This window comes from Rhineura floridana, chromosome 8, assembly GCF_030035675.1.
Source record: "Rhineura floridana isolate rRhiFlo1 chromosome 8, rRhiFlo1.hap2, whole genome shotgun sequence".
Taxonomy (NCBI): domain Eukaryota; kingdom Metazoa; phylum Chordata; class Lepidosauria; order Squamata; family Rhineuridae; genus Rhineura; species Rhineura floridana.
In genome coordinates, this window is record NC_084487.1 from 7,913,412 (window position 1) to 7,931,860 (window position 18,449).

Below are 18,449 nucleotides of genomic sequence, written 5' to 3' on the forward strand. Positions count from 1 at the left end.
GCAAAAAAGGCAAACGCGGTTTTGGGCTGCATAAACAGAGCTATAGTTTCCAGGTCGAGGGAAGTAATAGTCCCACTATATTCTGCATTAGTCAGGCCTCATCTGGAATACTGCGTTCAGTTCTGGGCGCCTCATTTTAAGAAAGATATAGACAAGTTGGAGCAGGTTCAGAAGAGGGCGACGAGGATGATAGCCGGTATGGAGAACAAGTCTTATGAGGAAAGGTTGAAGGAACTTGGCATGTTCAGTCTGGTGAAGAGAAGGCTGAGGGGTGACATGATTGCACTCTTTAAGTACCTGAAGGGCTGTCACATAGAGGAGGGTACAGATTTGTTCTCTGCTGCCCCAGAGGGTAGGACTAGGTCTAATGGTTTTAAGTTGGCGGAGCGTAGATTCAGATTGGACATTAGAAGGAACTTCTTGACAGTAAAGGCAGTTCAGCAATGGAACCGACTGCCTAGGGAGGTGGTGGGATCCCCTTCGCTGGATGTCTTCAAGCAGAGGCTGGACAGCTATCTGCGGGAGATGCTCTAGCTGTGGACTTCCTGCTGTGAGCAGGGGGTTGGACTTGATGGCCTACAAGGCCCCTTCCAACTCTATGATTCTATGATTCTATGAAGACCTTCCTCTTTAAACAAGCTTTTAAGTTGAGACCTTATCCCAGTCTGCGTCTGTGCTGGAATTGCTTTTTAATATGTTTTCAAAGTTGTTTTTTAAAGTTGTTTTAAAAGAAGTTTTGTTTTAATATGTTTTTAAAGATGTTTTGTTTTGACATCTTTTTTATTTTTGTTTGCTGCCCTGGGCTTCTTCTGGGAGGATAGGTGGGATTTAAATTTAATAAATAAATAAATAAATATACTTTACCCATCAATACCAACATTCAAAGAGAATTTGGGGGTTCCCTATTGAGGTGAAATATCCAAGGGATTTCAAGGAGAGATTTGTGATAAACAAAATCCTCATGGTATATTTCCTTGTGTTAGAATCCCATCCCTCCAGTTGCTGCTGGTGCAAAGGGGAAAATGTGCTTGTTTGTTTAAAAATGCAACAGATGCAGACCACCACTCCGCTTGTAGTAGTCACAGCAGTGATTCCATCCTTCCTTTCTGTCCTCGGCTTCCCCTACTTTTAGTATACTTACGACGGGACGGAGATTAACAGCCTGCCCGTGGAGCTGATAGTCGTGTGGAACGGGGATTTCAACATTGACAACCCAGCGCAAAACAAAGGTAACGAATCATTTCAACTTGTCCTTGGAAGTGGTAACCTTAGCAACAGGCCACATCACTCCAGACTCCTCCTCACAAAGCACTCAAGGCTTCCCTTCACCATCTACCACAGGGCTTTATTTATCTTCTCTGTAAATTACTAATTTTTGTTCTGCTCTCTCTCTCTCTCTCTCTCTCTCTCTCTCTCACTCACTCTCTCACTCTCACTCTCACTCTCACTCTCACTCTCACGCTCTCTTTGAGCCCCTGAAACACAAAAAGGTCCTTCTTCCGCTCTCCAAATCCTCTTGATGAGAGTAGCTTATTTCATTGAATGTTACAGTGTCCAGATGACTGGAGGCAGAGTGTGTGTGTGTGGGGGTATTTCTTTATACAATATGTATCCTATTTTCTGCTGTTCACACAACACCTGAAGCAGCTTACAACTTCTTTTTTTTAAAAAAATGACTTATAATAGCATCATAACAAATAAGGCTGGGTAAATTTCTCCCGTCCCTGATTTTACCATCCCTTTCCCCAGCGAGCAAAAGGCTGAAAAGTATAGTAGGGGGCCGTAGGAAACTTTGGTGGTGATGGAGACCAAAACTCACTTGGCACGGAACTGGCAGCTGCTGTAAGGAAGACTCTGGGTCAGGGGCGGCTGACCATGTCAGTGGGGTAATGGAATCTGCTCCGGGTTTTCATCTGAACTTTCAAGGAGCTGTTCAAGTTGCGAAGGTTCGGACTGTAACCCAGAGCGGATTCCACTGCCCCACTGACATGGAGCCATCAGCCGCTGCTGCTCTGGGTACAGAGAGTTTAGCCCCTCACCCTAAAGATTGACCTCAACACCTGGATTCTCTAGGAAGCCCCCCCCCCGATTCATCTTGTAGGGTAAGATTCCTGAGGAAGCCAGCTTTCAAATGGTGATAAAAAAATCAATAGTGAAGGAGCCAGATGCACCTTTTCAGGCTGAGAACCCCCCTCTCCCCCACATGCCAGGGTGTAAATTTAAATATTTGAACAGGAAATTAGTTTCCTAGCTGCCTTCTTCACACAGATAAACTATGGGATTTGCTCACACAAGATGTGTTGATGGTCACCAATTTAGGGGGATTAGATGCATTCATGTAGGATAGGCCTGCCAGTGGCTTCTAATCATGTTCTGCTTCCTGTATCAGGGATGCCACTTCCTGGGGAACAACAGCAAGAGAGGATTATTGTTCCTGTGTCTTGCTGATGGGCTTCCTACAGCCTGAGAGACCAGGGTTTGAATCCCCACACAGCCATGAAGCGCACTGGGTGACCTTGGGCCAGTCACTGGCTCTCAGCCTCAGAGGGAGGCAATGATAAAAACCCCTCTGAATACCGCTTACCATGAAAACCCTATTCAGAGGGTCTCCATAAGTCGGGATCGACTTGCAGGCAGTCCATTTTCATTTTTTTCAGCCATCTGGTTGGCCTCTGTGGCAAGCAGGATGATGGACTGGACAGGCTTTGTTTGCTCTGATTCGGCAGGCCTCTTCTTATATCTTATGATGTGACTGCCGAATTCTTATTCCCTCCTGCCCCTACGCCACAGATGAGTTCTTGGCAGACAGCTCAATGAGAACATCAACTCTTGCTATTCACTCCCACCTACCCCCGCCTTGACCTGGCCAAATCCTGCCCCCTCCCCTGCTTTAAATACATCCTGAGGGTGCTTTTCCTTTCTTGTCCCAACAGTCCACCTGTACAAATGCGGAGCCATGCGAGACAGTTGCGGTCTGTGTCTGAAGGCAGATCCAGACTATGAATGTGGCTGGTGTGAAGACCAGAATCGATGCACGCTGAAACACCATTGCCCCATCCTGGAGAACCGGTGGTTAGAGCTCTCCGGCACTGGGGGCAAGTGCACCAATCCCAAGATCACAGAAGTAAGTCATGCTTCAAGGTTCTCTTCCTTCGTTTGTTACGAGAAAACTACATCATGGTGAAGAATTGCGTTGGAGGAGTAATGCCCCAAGCAGAAATCGCCCCCAGCCTTGCCACTCAACTGGAGATGCCAAGGACTGGATCTGCATTGCGCAGGGGGTTGGACTTGATGGCCTTATAGGCCCCTTCCAACTCTACTATTCTATGATTCTATGATCTTCCGGTGTTCAGACCATGCACTCTGCCACTGAGTTATGACATTTGCTACACACACATACATACTCACCCAGATTCAGCTCTACTATGCAGGGAGTGATGGCTGATCTTTGATGGTGACTTCTTGTGACCTGGTTTGTATAGTGTGCTCTAAGTTACGAATACAGGGCTGGTGCAAGGATGGTTCTTCTGCCTCCTTCCAGCTCTCTGATCCCAAGAAGTTAGAACTTGTTTGGGTTGCAAGATTCATTGTAGTATGCCATAATGGAAGAAGACTGACTGCCCTCAGCTGTGAAACTGAACCCAGGAGACTGAGGTTTAGCTGGAGCTGCTGTTCCCATGTGCTGCCAAACAGCTAGATCAAAGCTCTGCCTGATGTCATGCCAGCTCCTGTGTCGCCTTGCAGTCCCCACCAGAGACGATGCCAGAGTTCTCAGGTTTCGAGAAGATTGCCTTGGAACCAGGATTGTCTCGAGTGAGCCACTTTGAAGAATTGCTCAAAACTTGGAGGGGAAAAGCAGAATCCTAAGCTGGAGCGAGTTTCCTTTATTAGTTAAAAAAATGCAAACTGCTTTTCTTCAAACTTATAATTACATAATGGCATATAGTCAAAATCTCTGGTTAAAGAGGTTACACAGGCTTTTCAAGCATGTAACAACCTACAAAGCTTTTTTGAGCAGAGAGTCTAGCAGGACAGGGGGAAAAAACAATTTGAGGACTTGGGTTGGAGTTCGGGGGTAGGAAGAGGAAATTGGTGCTATTTTCAGCCTTTAAATCTCTGGGTGGGGGGGAAATCTATCATGTGCATATAGCTTAAGACTGCAGTCCTACACATACTTATGAAAATAAGTTCCACTGGGCTTACTTTTGAGTAAACACATTTACAATCTGGCTGTAAGTCGCCAAGTGAGATTTGATTCCAGTCACTCAAAAGTGCTCTTGATTTTGGGCCCTGCTTACAATAAAAAGCTTTCAAAAGAACCTAATTGCTATGCATGTTAATTAGTATGCATTTGACTCCACATGTAACACTGGTGGGATCTGAACTGGCTCTGACTATCCAGGGAAGAGTCCTTGGGGTACTGGCAGAGAGCTCAGCGAAAATGTCAGCTCAGTGTGCTTCAAGCAAGTGCAAAAGGCACATTCCACGTGAGGGATTATTAGGAAAGAGAGCTGAACATTAAAAAAAGGCCAGCATCATAATTCCTTGGTAATAAATCTTATGGTGTGGCCATGTTTAGAGAAATTGGTTGCACTCACCTCCAAAGTATTTTATAGAGCTAGAAAAGGTGCAGAAATGAGCAAAGGAAAATGATCAAGGGGTCAGAAGAGAGCATTGTTTTATTTGTTTGTCTGTTTAGAAAAAAGATAACTCAAAGTGAACCTGATATAGGTTTATAACATTGCAAGTGGGGCTCGGCTTCTGCTCAGGATTCCAGCTACTCCATTCATTCACACTGCAGGGTTGGGGAACCTGTGGACCCCTCCCCCCCCCCCATGCTGCTGAACTCCAACTCTCATCAGCCCCAGCAAGCATGGCCAATGGCCGGCGATGATGGGAGTTTATTTAATTTATTATTTGATTTATATCCCGCCCTTCCTCCCAGCAGGAGCCCAGGGCAGCAAACAAAAGCACTAAAAACACATCATAAAAACAGACCTTAAAACAACTTTAAAAACATTTTTTTAAAAAAATTAAAAACATCTTTAAAAAAAGGTTAAAAAACATTGTTTTTTTAAAAAAAACATATTAAAAGCAAATTGGAGTTGGAATGCAGCAACAAATGGAGGGTCAGAGGTTCCTCACACCTGCCTTACTGGTTTTGCTTCACACCTTCCTTGCGTGTTGTTGCCTGACTGGAATGACTGCAAAGTGGGGCATGGAAATATATGGGTGTGCAGTTCGCCTATGTGCTCAGGTCCCTTTGTACTTGTTCAGCACCTCTCCACGCATAAACACATGCCCTACTTTTTGCCAGTCTGGAGACAGGGAGGAGGGGGGATCAAGATTTGCCCAATGGCAAATGGTGTTTGATTATTTCAAGGAGGAAGCATTTGTGGAGGAGGCATCTGTTTCCTTTTCAACCCAAGATGGGAGAAACCAGCTGAAGGGTAGACAGGGCCAGTTCCTTTGAAGTAATCAGCCATGCCCTTTTGAAAAGTAAACAGGAGCATTGCTTTCATTTTTATCCTGGTTTTGCTCAGGGACGTGGTCTTCCAGGGGTCTCAGGGTGTGTGTGGGTCTTAGACCCCTCCACTTTTTGGGATCCAGGTCCCAGCAGAGTCCCTGTGTCTCCAGTGTCCAAAGAGCCAATCAGCATGAAAGGGCAGTATGTTAGCCGCTGAAAAGAGTCTTCTAACTTGCTTTCTTGTCCTTTTCTGATGATTGGAGCCAGTCAGAGTGAAAGGAGTTCCTATTAGTTCCTATTTCAAGAAGCCAAGCTGTGGAGTGTGAGAATTCTGTAATTGCAGCAGAAGAGACAGTGAATCCTGAGGATAGCATCCTAAATGCATCATCAAGCAGTTTGGTAGCAGCAGGAGATAAATGTGTAGACACTGGTTTCAGTACTTCAAGCAGTATCTCTTATGGTAAGAAAGGACAGTCAAACGGTGACAGTGATAGAGAAGCCGAAAGCAATATTCAAGCCTGGGCAGATTATTCTATAATCTTAGCAGGGAGTGTGGCTGTAACTGTGATGAAGGGAACCACACCAGCACTTCTGAATTTGCCACTGCACGACTACTTTGCTCTTCTGACAAGGTTTTTGTTTCACTAGATCAGCCCCGTGAGAGGACCTCGTGAAGGGGGGACCAGGGTGACCATTCGGGGAGAAAATCTGGGCCTGGAGTTCCGGGACATAGCATCACACGTCAAAGTGGCTGGCGTGGAGTGCGTTCCTCTGGTGGACGGATATATCCCAGCAGAGCAGTAAGTAAGGGCTGCAGGGAGAAGACACCCCAGTGAAGAGTTTCTGCCCTGTTGCCAGGGTGGGAACGTAGCACTCTTGTGTATACAGGACAGCTTTCTTTGCCCAACATTTCTTCTCAGGCCACTGAGCTCTGGAATGAGGTGAAACAGGATGAAGGAATAGGAATGCCTTAGAGCAGCAGTGGGTGACCTTCCAGACAGTGGTGGCTGTGGATCAGTGGCATCAGCTCCAGCTTTTAGTCCAAACAATCAAGGAGCTGTCCAAGGTGATTCTGGACTAAAACCTGGAGCGGATTACATTGCCCCATGGAGTCACCAGTCGCCACTGTTTCCAGATGTTGCTGGTTTTCACCTCCCATTATCCCTGACCATTGGTCATGCTGGCTGGGGTTGATGAGAGAGGAAGTCTAGCCACAACTGGAGCATCACAGGTTGCCCTCCCCCACTTTACAGGCACGCCAATGCCCCTCGTCTCTACTTTGCATTGCCCTGCAATTAGAAGGGTAAACTTGCACAGGCAGGCACCCGCAACGTTCCCCAGAGGGATGGGGAGAAATTCAATTCAGTTCGCATACAAAAAGCAATCTCACCTAATCCACACTTTCTCAAACAATACGCGAACTGAAACACAGCCATCCTTTGAAGTTTGCACTTCTCCAGATTTTGCAATGCAGTTCTCCAGCTAAATCATCTGAACGGAAATACATATGCCAAGATAATGGACTGCCTTCAAGTCGATCCCGACTTATGGCGACCCTGTGAACAGGGTTTTCATGGAAAGCAGTATTCAGAGGGGGTTTTCTCATTGCCCTCCTCTGAGGCTGAGAGGCAGTGACCGGCCCAAGGTCACCCAGTGAGCTTCATGGCTGTGTGGGGATTCGAACCCTGGTGTCCCAAGTCGTAGTCCAGCACCTTAACCACTACACCACACTGGCTCTCTGTGCCAGGATAAAGTGTCCTTAAAATGCATATGTTAGTGAAAATAACTTCGAAAAAATACATTACATTAGGGAATATTGCTTTGCAAAATGTGTATACTAGGATAAATTCACCCCCAAATGCGGACGAATTTTCATGAGGACATATAACCAGTAGGCAATTCTTATGTTCTTATATCCCCCCCGCCCGCAAACTGTTGTGGAAATGTGCAGAACTGAACTTAGGACTGGAAAGACGAGAATCTAAGAGAAACCCAAATGGACAAGATGCCCCTATCCCTGTTCTCTGCCCCCTTCCCTGTAGCTCAGCTGAGGGAACAGTGGACACCCACGGCTGTAGCATCCTTGCTCAAACTGGGGGATTCCCAGCTTCACCAAAGGAGCTGTTGCTATGAGTCTCCTGGGACTCGCTTGCAGCACCTCTGGTTGAGGCCGGGTGCAATGGCGCCTGCTATCCCTGGAGCTGAGTCTAGGATGTCCTGCAGCTGCCTCTCCCCCCTCTGGAAAGGTTTGAGCCTTGAAGGAAAGAGAACTTCGGGGGGGTGGAGGTCCCCCAACACTATCTAAACCATTAGCGGAGACCTATTCCAGCCAGTGTGGTGTAGTGGTTAGAGTGTTGGACTACGACCTGGGAGACCAGGGTTCGAATCCCCACACAGCCGTGAAGCTCACTGAGTGACCTCGGGCCAGTCACTAACTCTCAGCCTCAGAGGACAGGAATGGTAAACCACCTCTGAATACCGCTTACCATGAAAACCCTTTTCATAGGGTCGCCGTAAGTCGGGATAGACTTGAAGGCAGTTCATTTCCATTTTTCATTCTTTGTCATCACCCCCTCCCTCAGCCCGCCTGCACACAGCAAACTCACTTTGCTAACTTGGGGAGCTAAGAGGCAACTCTGTGCCCTTGAATCTCTTTGTTTTCCTTCTAGAATAGTGTGTGAGATGGGCGAGGCCAAACTCAGCCAGCATGCTGGAAACGTGGACATCTGCGTGGCTGAGTGCAAGCCGGAGTTCATGGCCAAATCCTCCCAGTTCTATTACTTTACGGTAAGTCTGTGAGCTGAGCTCGAGCGGTCAGGTGGAATAATCAAGAGAGTTCTGAAGTTCCGTAGCACAAAGGTATGAGAATCGGAGGCTTCCAGAAACAGACTTGAGTTCAGAGACAGAGATGCACCCACAGTGAAGTTCCGATATGAGTCTGGAGGCTCCTGCTTAGAAGAAATGCAGGTTCTGGGTGAGAGAAGCCAGTTATGGATAAGACGAGTGAACTGTCTTTGGGGAATGGCCGTAGCTCAGTGGCAGAGCTCCTGCTTTGCATGCAGAAAATCTCAGGCTCAGTCCTCAACATCTCCAGGTAGGGTTGGGAAATGACTCTCTGTGTGAAACCCTGGATGGCCGCTGCCAGTGAGTGCAGATAATAGTCAGCTAGACTGACCAGTGGTCTGGCTCAGTAAAAGGCATCTTACGGTCCTGTTCCACACATCCCTCACTCAGAGTGCTAAAGGAAAAAAACGGAAAGTAAGAGGGGACAAAATGAGCCCACGATTTGCAAGCCCAATGGCAGGTGGCCAGTTCAGGGGCATTTTGGTTATTATTTTTGGGGAGGGGTGCGTGAAACAGCTAACTTTGGTTCATATAGTTACAGAGGTGCACTTACTGTAGCAGCAGCAATTGATTTCTTCCCTCACCTGTGTAAAGCCCTTTAGAAAGCTGCCACCTGTAAGGAGCACATTGGCAGGCTCCTTCCTCCCCGCATTTCAGACTGCTGGGACGGAAGGCAGGTTGCCCCACAGTGGGTGCTGCCAGCGCCAACGACTAGGCAGAGGTGACTAACTCAGTTCGCGCTGCTTAGGCCTACAAGGGGCAACACTGAGATTAAGGTGGAGGGAGCCTGTAGTGCCTCCACCACTACCACCCCGGAATAGGGTTGCCAGGCTCAGGGCCTGATCCTGATCCTGTATCTTTAGGAGAAGAGAATGTCAGCCAAGTGCAGGTGTTCTTGCAATGCTGTAATGGGAAAAACCACAAGGTGGAATTCTCCCTTCCCCCTGCACAACTGTTAAAGATACAGAAAACCTCTGGGAGACTGGGCCTGGCAACCAAGAGGTCTTCTGTATCTTTAAAAGTTGTACAGGGGGAAGGGAGAATTCCACCTTGTGGTTTTTCCCATTACAGCATTGCAAGAACACTTGCACTTGACTGACTTTCTTTCTTCTAAAGATACAGGATCAGTCTCAGGCCATGAACCTGGCGACCCTTCCCTGGAATGGGTGTAAGTAAGAAGGCAGGCAAACAAGGGTGGTCTGAAAGCAGACTGAGGTTGGCAGGGCAGCCCTAATGGGGCAGCTTCTGTGTGGGGCGGGGAGGGGAGAAAGCCCACTGCTGCCACCCTCAAAAGTGGTGGCTTTTAAACTGTTAAAAGAACCCAACCACACAAAGAGTGGAGCCCACCTCTGCCACTACAAGAGGTGCCCCTGAATCAGACGAGCCAGCCAAACTGGTCTCCGTCTCCCCTAAGATCATGCCCCAGATTTAGCAGCATGGGATCGGTCTCCCAAATGCCCAGTGCCCCAAATGGGTAAACCTAACAGCCCCAGAAAACGGCTTCAGTGACAGTCCCCAGGACTTTGGCGGAGGGGGCAGGGCAGGGAGGAAGTTCTGTCAGTTAAAGTACAGTAACTGGACTCCTGCACTGAGCAGGAGGTTGGACTTGATGGCCTTATAGGCCCCTTCCACATCTACTATTCTATGATTCTATGATAAAACCACAGTTACTCTGCAGTGCAGATGTGCCCATAGGGGTCTCCAATGGAGGACAAAGCTCCAATCCAGAGCAGTGGGGATATTCTATTTGTGGACACGCAGCTCAGTCAGTCTCAGTTCTTCTTATCTCTCTCTCTCCTTCAATTAGGGACAAAACTCATCCCAGGTAGTTAATTCACACTGCGTGAACCTGAGTGTGCTCCCTCCATGTTTTATGGGCCCTACGCTAACCCTGTTTGCTTCTCTCTTTTTTTGTGGTTCTTTCCTGACAAGGAAAATGTAAATAGTTCATATAGCTGATTTTGCTGCCCCCACCCACTCCCTTCCGTGTGAATATGCTGCTTGAAATTTGTGAAGGCAGCTGTGAACAATTAATAGCCTATTGCAACTTATTACGAGCCTGCAAATGAGATGGATAATTATTATCACTATTATTATCATAACACCTCCAGACTTTTAGAGGTTCTCTCCTGGGACAGGAGGTGGGGATGAACAGCAGGTGACAGGGTTTTTTTTTTTATTAAACACTCCAAAGGAAGTCCTAAGATGCTCAGTTGCCCTTGACGCCAGGGCCTGTTATGGTCCAGAAGGATTATGGGATGTAGCCCTCAGTCTAGGGGAGGAGCAGCCCTGATGTTGTTGGACTACTGTTCCCATCATCCCTGACCATTGGCCATGCTGGCTGGGTCTGATGGGAGTGTGAATCCAACAACATCTGGAGGGCACCAGGTTTGCTCCCCCTGATCTCAGCTTAGGCAGCCTTTCACACAGGTGAATCTAACAGCTGCGTAGGAGAAAGATCTGGAGGGCAGCCAATGAAGCATTTATAAGATGAGCCAAATTTCATAGGGGACACTTGATACTTAGAGCTGATCATGGGGAGATTATCCTGCCAAGAGTGTTGGGGTTGCAGAGGAACACCAGGGTACGCAGACCTGCTTTGGGCTTCATTCCTGGCACCAGCTTTGGCTCCTGGTTCAGGGCTGTCTGTCACCAGCATGTCCAGACAGTCAGGAGGAAGGAAATATATAAAAGTATGCACAGTGTGGAGAAGTGGACAGAGAAACTTTTTTCTCCCTCTCCCATAACACTAGAACTCATGGGCATCCAACGAAGCTGAATGTTGGAAGATTCACGACAGACAAAAGAAAGTACTTCTTCAGACAGTGCATAGTTAAGCTATGGAATTCGCTCCCACAAGAGATTGTGATGGCCACAAACATTTGTTGTTGTTGTTATGTGCCTTCAAGTCCACGACTTATGGTGACCCAATGAATCAGTGACCTCCAAGAGCATCTGTCATGAATCACCCTGTTCAGATCTTGTAAATTCAGGTCTGTGGCTTCCTTTATGGAATCAATCCATCTCTTGTTTGGCCTTCCTCCTTTTCTACTTCCTTCTGTTTTTCCCAGCGTTATGGTCTTTTCTAGTGAATCATGTCTTCTCATGATGTGTCCAAAGTAGGATAACCTCAGTTTCATCATTTTAGCTTCTAGTAATAGTTCTGGTTTAATTTGTTCTGACACCCAATTATTTGTCTATTTGACAGTCCATGGTATGCGCAAAGCTCTCCTCCAACACCACATTTCAAATGAGTTTATTTTTCTCTTATCTGCTTTTTTCACTGTCCAACTTTCACATCCATACATAGAAATTGGGAATATCATGGTCTGAATGATCCTGACTTTAGTGTTCAGTGATACATCTTTGCATTTGAGGATCTTTTCTAGTTCTCTCATGGCGGCCCTCCCCAGTCCTAGCCTTCTTCTGACTTCTTGACTATTGTCTCCATTTTGGTTAATGATTGTGCTGATAATAATCCTTAACAAGTTCAATGTCCTCGTTGTCAACTGTAAAGTTACATATATCTTCTGTTGTCATTACTTTAGTCTTTTTGATGTTCAGCTGTAGTCCTGCTTTTGTGCTTTCCTCTTTAACTTTCATCAGCATTCATTTCAAATCGTTTGTGGTAGTAGGCCACAAACATAGTCGGCTTTAAAAGATGCTTAGACAAATTCATGGAGGATAAGGCTATCAAATTGCTACTAGCCACAATGCTTCAGAATACCAGTTGCTGGAAATGACAGGAGGGGAGAGTAGCTTTTGTACTCAGGTCCTGCTTGTCGACTTCCCATGGGCATCTGGGCAGCCTGACCCAGCAGCCAGGCTCTTCTTATAATATTATTTCCTGACTCTTTATCACCTCTGGAATTGCCTTTGCAAGCCACCTTCGTCTTTGGACAGTGAGGAAGTGAGCAAATGAGTGCAAGCACTGGGTGGTTTTAGAAAATGAAATGAATAATCTCCAGTCTTCAGCTACAACATCCTGCTCATTCTACCTGCTCATTCATTGGAGAATTTAAACCTTTTATACCATCCTTCTTAAAAGGAGGGGAAGATAGAGAAAAGTGTGTGTGTGTGTGTGTGTGTGTGTGTGGGAAGCTTTCATTTAAATGCAGATGGTGCCTTTTCACTTGGGACTGAGCGGAAAGTTTTTCTATTAAAATGCTAATGAAAAAAGAAACTGCAACTCTAGATTTCTCCCTGAAAATAGGACTGGTTTGGTATCAGAATGATGTGTTCCGTCCAAAATATGATGGTTTTATCTTGATTTTTGAAAAGAAAAGAAAAGAGCAGCAAGGATGGGGAGCATGATTAAGTTTATTTATTTATACTTATAACAACATTTCTCTCCCACCTTTCTTTGCAATGCAGATGCAAGGCAGCGCTTCATTTCAGCCAGTGAAAGTACAAAAAAACCCACCCTTTGCATTACTTGTGTGTGCGTGGACGTGTGGCCAAGACTTAATTGGAACAAGGCTCAACTAGGGCTTTGTGTAGGGGACTGCAATGGATACCTGTGATATTCATGTGTGGGATTCAAACTCAGATGTTCACAGCTGTGAATAAGAATCCCCAATATGGCAATAGGCTTCCCAAACATTTGTGGGGCGGGGGGAATGCACCATGGAAATGAGGAAAGGGGCAACTTGTGGCCTAAGCTGCTCTATGGCCTGTGCAACAGCAACTCGCCAGCTCTTTGAAGGGGAGCATGGGGCACAGGAAGTTGCCTCATATTGAGTCAGGCCACTCATTACCTGGCAGCGGCTCGCCAGGGTTTCCAACAGGAGACATTCCCAGCCCCACCTGGAGACGCTGCGGATCGAACTTGGGACCCTCAGCTTGCAAAGCGGATGCTCTGCCACTGAGCTACCCAAGAAAGATAGACCAGCCTTAGCCCAGCCTTCTGTGAAAAGGCCAGCCAGCCTGTTCTTTCAACAGAGGACAAAATTGAGCAGTAGGCTGATATCAGTGGGAGCTGCAGCAAAAAGTTGCAGTGTGAGGAGATCCTGTTCAGGTTTCCAGCCAGCCAGTCGTGCCTTCTTCCAGGATATTCCACCACCCTTGTTTCCTGTCCTTCCTGCCCACCCCACCCATCTGAGGGCCGCGGAGCGTTTTCAGTCCTCTTTGGGCTGTTTTTGACGTTTCCTCAAGAGTTGTTTTTCCTACACATGTTTTGCACATCTGCAAAGTCCCCCCCCCCTTTCTGACGGATTCCTCCCTCTTGTGTATGGATGGTACAATTTTGGCTGCATAAGGATCGACACTCAGAGAATGAGCTTGCTATTCTAATGTAGGATAAGACAGGACAGAATTCCACCACAGGGTGGAATTCTCCCTCCCCCCCTGCACAACTTTTAAAGATACAGAAGACCTCTTGGAGGCCGGGCCTGGCAACCAAGAGGTCTTCTGCAAAAGTTGTGCAGGGGGAAGGGAGAATTCCACCTTGTGGTTTTTCCCATTACAATGTTGCAAGAACACCTGCACTTGGTTGACTTTATCTTCCCCTAAAGATACAGGATCAGTCTCAGGCCAGGAACCTGGCAACCCTAATTATACTACACACCACATATGCCACATAGAGCGATACATATAGATACAACACAAGGCAGCCAACCCATCTCCAAACCAGGAACAATTAATGCCGATATCCTATACTAGCTTAGAATTGGGAGCAAACTGCATCGAACTCAACGGGATTCAGAAGTAAGTCCCACTGAGCCCAACTGGGTGTACTCCCAGTTACGTGTAGTCTCAGACATGTGTAGGATTTTGCTGAAAGCCAAGTCTCTAAGCCTCCAGCAGACTCTTTGATGTGCCTCGGAGTAATATTCGGCAACAATGATGAATAATTACAATTTTAATATCAGAAATGTGCCATCATCTCTGCATCCAGATACTACAGCATTATTATTATTATGTCCTCCCAAAGATGCCAGGAGTGCCAAAACACTTCAATAACATTATCATTAAAAACATTCTAAAAAAAACCAATCACAGTCTCTCAGCCAATGATTCCAGGGTTGCCAGAACTGTTGTGGTTCTTTCTGTTAATTCCATCCTGCTGATTCCATTTAGGTTGTAATGAGGCTGGTGACGATTCTTCATCATTTTTCAGATTCTAACTCTCTTTGACCTAAGTCCAAAGCGAGGTCCAGTGTCCGGTGGCACTCAAGTTACGATCACCGGCAAGAACCTCAATGCTGGCAGTAATGTTGCTGTGTCGTTTGGGGAACACCCCTGCCTTTTTCACCGGTATGTCCCAAAGGCCATAATCCCCCAAGGATGTTTTCTGTGGAAGCGTTGGGGAAACAGAATGATAGATTATGGATAGACAGTGGTTGTGGGAATGAATTGTCCCCATTGCTGCAAGGGAGCCCTTTTAGAATGGACATTATAATGCAGAAAGATTTTGCCTATATAATTTGATTCCTGAAGTCCCTTCCTGCTGTGCACTGTGATGTCAGTTTGCAAGCAAAAGAACACACATGGGGGAGGGGGACTCAAAACACCTACCTCAGGGCCAGTTATGCATTCTGTTATTCACTCTTAAAAAATGCGTCCAATCCAGTAACTTTTATTCTGAAGCTGATCGGATTGGGACCCTGCACTGGTTTCCTACCTAAAATCCTCCCCGCCCCCCTTCAGCTGCTACTTGCAATAAGCACCACCTTCAGGTGCAGAGCTTGGAAAAGTTACTTTTTTGAACTACAACTCCCATCAGCCAATCCAGTGGCCATGCTGGCTGGGACTGATGGGAGTTATAATTTTAAAAAGTGACTTTTCCAAGCTCTGTTCAGGTCCTGGGAGGATTTTGGGTGGGAAACTTGAACAGGGCCTTGATCCAGACAGAACTGGAGCACATTCCAGATTGGAGTCCCAGATGGCTGCTTTTTCTTTGAAATAAAAGTGATCAGCTTAAGTACACTTTTTTAAAAAAGATAACTTTTTTTACATGTAGGTTGGCCTTCAGTTAGTCAAAGAAAGATTATTTCTCCTGGATGAAGCAATTTGGAAAGGAGTCTGTACTCCAACACTTCAAAGGGAAGCCAGGTTTACAAGTGTGAGGGGCTTCACTCAGAAAAAAAATAGCATCACTTTGTTCATTAGCAGAGAACTGCTAATTAAAATTTTATTTTAACATCAAAATGTGAATTTTAAGATAAGGATTTCCATGCCTGAATTTGAGAACTCTTCCACCCGCATTAAAACATAAGCTAAAATGTAGCAGAAGGCCTTGTCAATGGCATCGTTTGGCTTGACCAGTTTCGTTCTGTTCATTTCCGTGGCAGGAGAACAGCAGAATACATTGTCTGCAATACCACGGCTTATAGCGGCTTCTCGGAGAAGATGGTGGTGGACGTATCTGTGAAGGTGGACAAGGCCAAGTTGCATAAGGAGTTGGAGAAGGCCAAATCACCCAAGGAGCTGGAGTTTGAATACGTGGCGGATCCAACCATCGTAAAGATTGAGCCAGAGTGGAGTATTGTCAGGTAATGACACCGTTAGGAAGGGGACATTGCTGAAGAGGCAAGTCAATAGGAAGAGCAGTTGGCAAATTTAGATGCCTCACTTAAGATGTCTGTCTGTCCCCAAATATACAAAAACCATTTTCTCTGGCTCGGTTCAGGGTTCTGCCTTATAAACCTCTAGATGGCAGATATAGTGAAATTTCAATTAACAGCAGGTGCTGCCCAGTGATGAGGTGGGATCAATTCTGCATGTCCTTTTTAACTCCTACCAAGGGGCTGGAGAAGCTCTCATATACCCAATTGCACAATCTTTTCCAGGCCGATCCTTGGAATCTCTTCTGGTTATTCCACTTGAGGTGTCACATAGGCCAATTACTGAGCAAGCTGCACAATTTTTGAATGTGATTATTTGGACCAGACCATTTTTGGCTGTCTCCTGATACTATTTACAGGATCCCGTATGGATTATATTTATATTTTTGTTGGTTGCACTTACATGTATACTTCCCCTGTTTTTTATGGATTCCATTTTTGTATTTTTGGTCAGCTGACTGTAAATAAAATAAACTATCCCAAGTAATCGTAGGACTTTCTAGATTAGGGATGGGGAAACCTTTTCAGCCTTACGGCTGCATTCCGTTCTTGGCAATCTTCCAAGGGCAACATGCCCAGGGCTGGCAAAATACCAATTGGGCCCAATTGGGCCCCACCCTTAGCAGGGGGCCCATACTCATGGGGGCATTGCGCCTTAAAGGCTTAGCGAGGGCCCCATCCTTGTGGGGGAATTGCACTTTTTTTAACCCTCGAGCGGTAGCGCTTGTTTCCGTTTCCGCTGCTTCGCGGACATCAGCGCCCGCCATAAGGTTCCCATTCGGGGCCTGCGTTTGCAAACCCCAGCCCTGCGTATGCCAATGGTGAGCAGGGCTTAGATAGAAAAGCAGGCACAGCAACGGATGTGAATTTTACCCTTGTATAGTGGGCTAACTTCTTCATGCCCACGCACACCCCTCTCTATCCTCCATCCGGGCAAGCAAGGGGTGTTGTCAGAGTACAGGATGCATTCTAGCCAGGGAAACACGCCTGTGCTGTGAAACAGGGCCAGTGAGCGGTGTCGCTTGGGGAGAGCTTTTGAGGGCCAGGTATAGAGACTTGGAGGGCTGCCTTTAGCCCCTGACCCTGAAGTTCCCGCCCCTGTTCTAGATGGAAGGCCCTTTGCCAGGCCAATGCCAGCTTCACTGGCTAGCGCTTTATTCACACTAGAACAGCCTTCCCCAACTTTGGGTCCTCCAGATGTTTTGCACTACAGTGCCCATCAGCCCCAGCCAGCACGACTCAACATCCCCATCTCCACGGAGCTGCCAGGGCTTTTGAACCAGAATCCCACTTTTTGCGCATCTTCTCCTTGCAATAAATAAGGATGGGTGAATCTGTCCATTTCTGGTCCATGGTACTTTAGTATGTGTTTGTCCACATGTCCGTTTTGTCTCATTGCCATACTCACCTGCAGTTTCACCTGCTCTCCCTCCACTGTCTGAGGCAGAATGCTTCTGGATTCCAGTTGCTAGAAACCATAGGGAGGGGAGAGTGCTGTCAGGTCCTGCTTTCAGGCTTCCCATAGGCATCTGGTTGGCCACTGTAGGAACTCTTAGCCTGCAGAAGAGACAATTAAGGGGAAACATATGAGAGTGGTCTTCAGATATCTGAAGGGCCATCATGCAGCAGATGTGTTCTGTATTGCTCCAGAGGCAGGACTACAACCAAGGGGTGGAAATTGCAGGGAAGCAGATTTCACCTATACTTTAGGGCAGCGTTTCCCAACTAGTGGGCCACCAGATGTTGTTTGACCACAATTCCCATCTTTCCTGACCATTGGCAATGCTGGCTGAGGCTGATGGGAGTTGTGGTCCAACAACATCTGGTGGCCCACTGGTTGGGAAAGGCTGCTTTAGGGGAAAGTTCCAAATGGTAAGATGGTTCATCAGTGGAACAGGCTGTCTCAGGAGGTGGTGGAATTCACTGAAGGTATTTAAGCAGACACTAGATGAACCTCTGCGTTCTTGTAGTTTCATCATGCATTTCCCACCCTCGGCTCCTTCTGGGAAAAAGTGCAGGATATAAATGTCATGAATGAGTGAGTGAATGAATGAATGAATGAATGCATTGCAGATCCTGCACTGAGCAGGGACTAGAGTAAGTTCCTTTCCTACTCCATGATCCAAAGATTCTACAATGCAAATCTTATTTGAGAAAAGACTAGTTTTTGCACCTTCGTATGGATTCCCTGAATAGCCGGATTTCGTCTTATAATTCAAAGCCCGAGAAGACGTTCATCCTGTTCTTGATGAAACAGATTTGGAGTCAAGTGACTGCATCAAGGATATCTTTAAATGAGCTTTTAGTTTGTTGGAAGGGCAGATTATATTTCCTGACTGTCCCATATGAGGATTTTTTAAAAAAATATTATTACTGCCCTGGGAATGGTTGTGTATTGATTGTTGATGAAGAAAGATGTTTGGTGCAGTTGGAGCTCAAATATCACCCGGCTTTAACATTCCCCTGAGTGTCAAGGCGGGAGTTGAAATGTATGTAAATTGTACCTAGTCTGGCCCAGTGAAGAGAGAAATTGGTCATTAAATGTTCATGTATTCCTTTTAAGAGATTTTTAA

General features: G+C 46.4%; 1 protein-coding gene across 8 annotated transcripts in view; it reads left to right on the forward strand.

Moving 5' to 3' along the window:
* Window positions 1-18,449, forward strand: part of PLXNA4 (plexin A4) — a 748,486-nt gene that overhangs the window by 616,514 nt on the left and 113,523 nt on the right. For all 8 annotated transcript variants that reach the window (XM_061638090.1, XM_061638091.1, XM_061638093.1 and 5 more), the window contains 6 exons: window positions 1,133-1,229; window positions 2,934-3,124; window positions 6,116-6,267; window positions 8,137-8,254; window positions 14,430-14,566; window positions 15,604-15,804. In XM_061638090.1, the coding sequence (XP_061494074.1) occupies window positions 1,133-1,229; window positions 2,934-3,124; window positions 6,116-6,267; window positions 8,137-8,254; window positions 14,430-14,566; window positions 15,604-15,804 (896 nt within the window). The remainder of the gene's footprint in view (window positions 1-1,132; window positions 1,230-2,933; window positions 3,125-6,115; window positions 6,268-8,136; window positions 8,255-14,429; window positions 14,567-15,603; window positions 15,805-18,449) is intronic.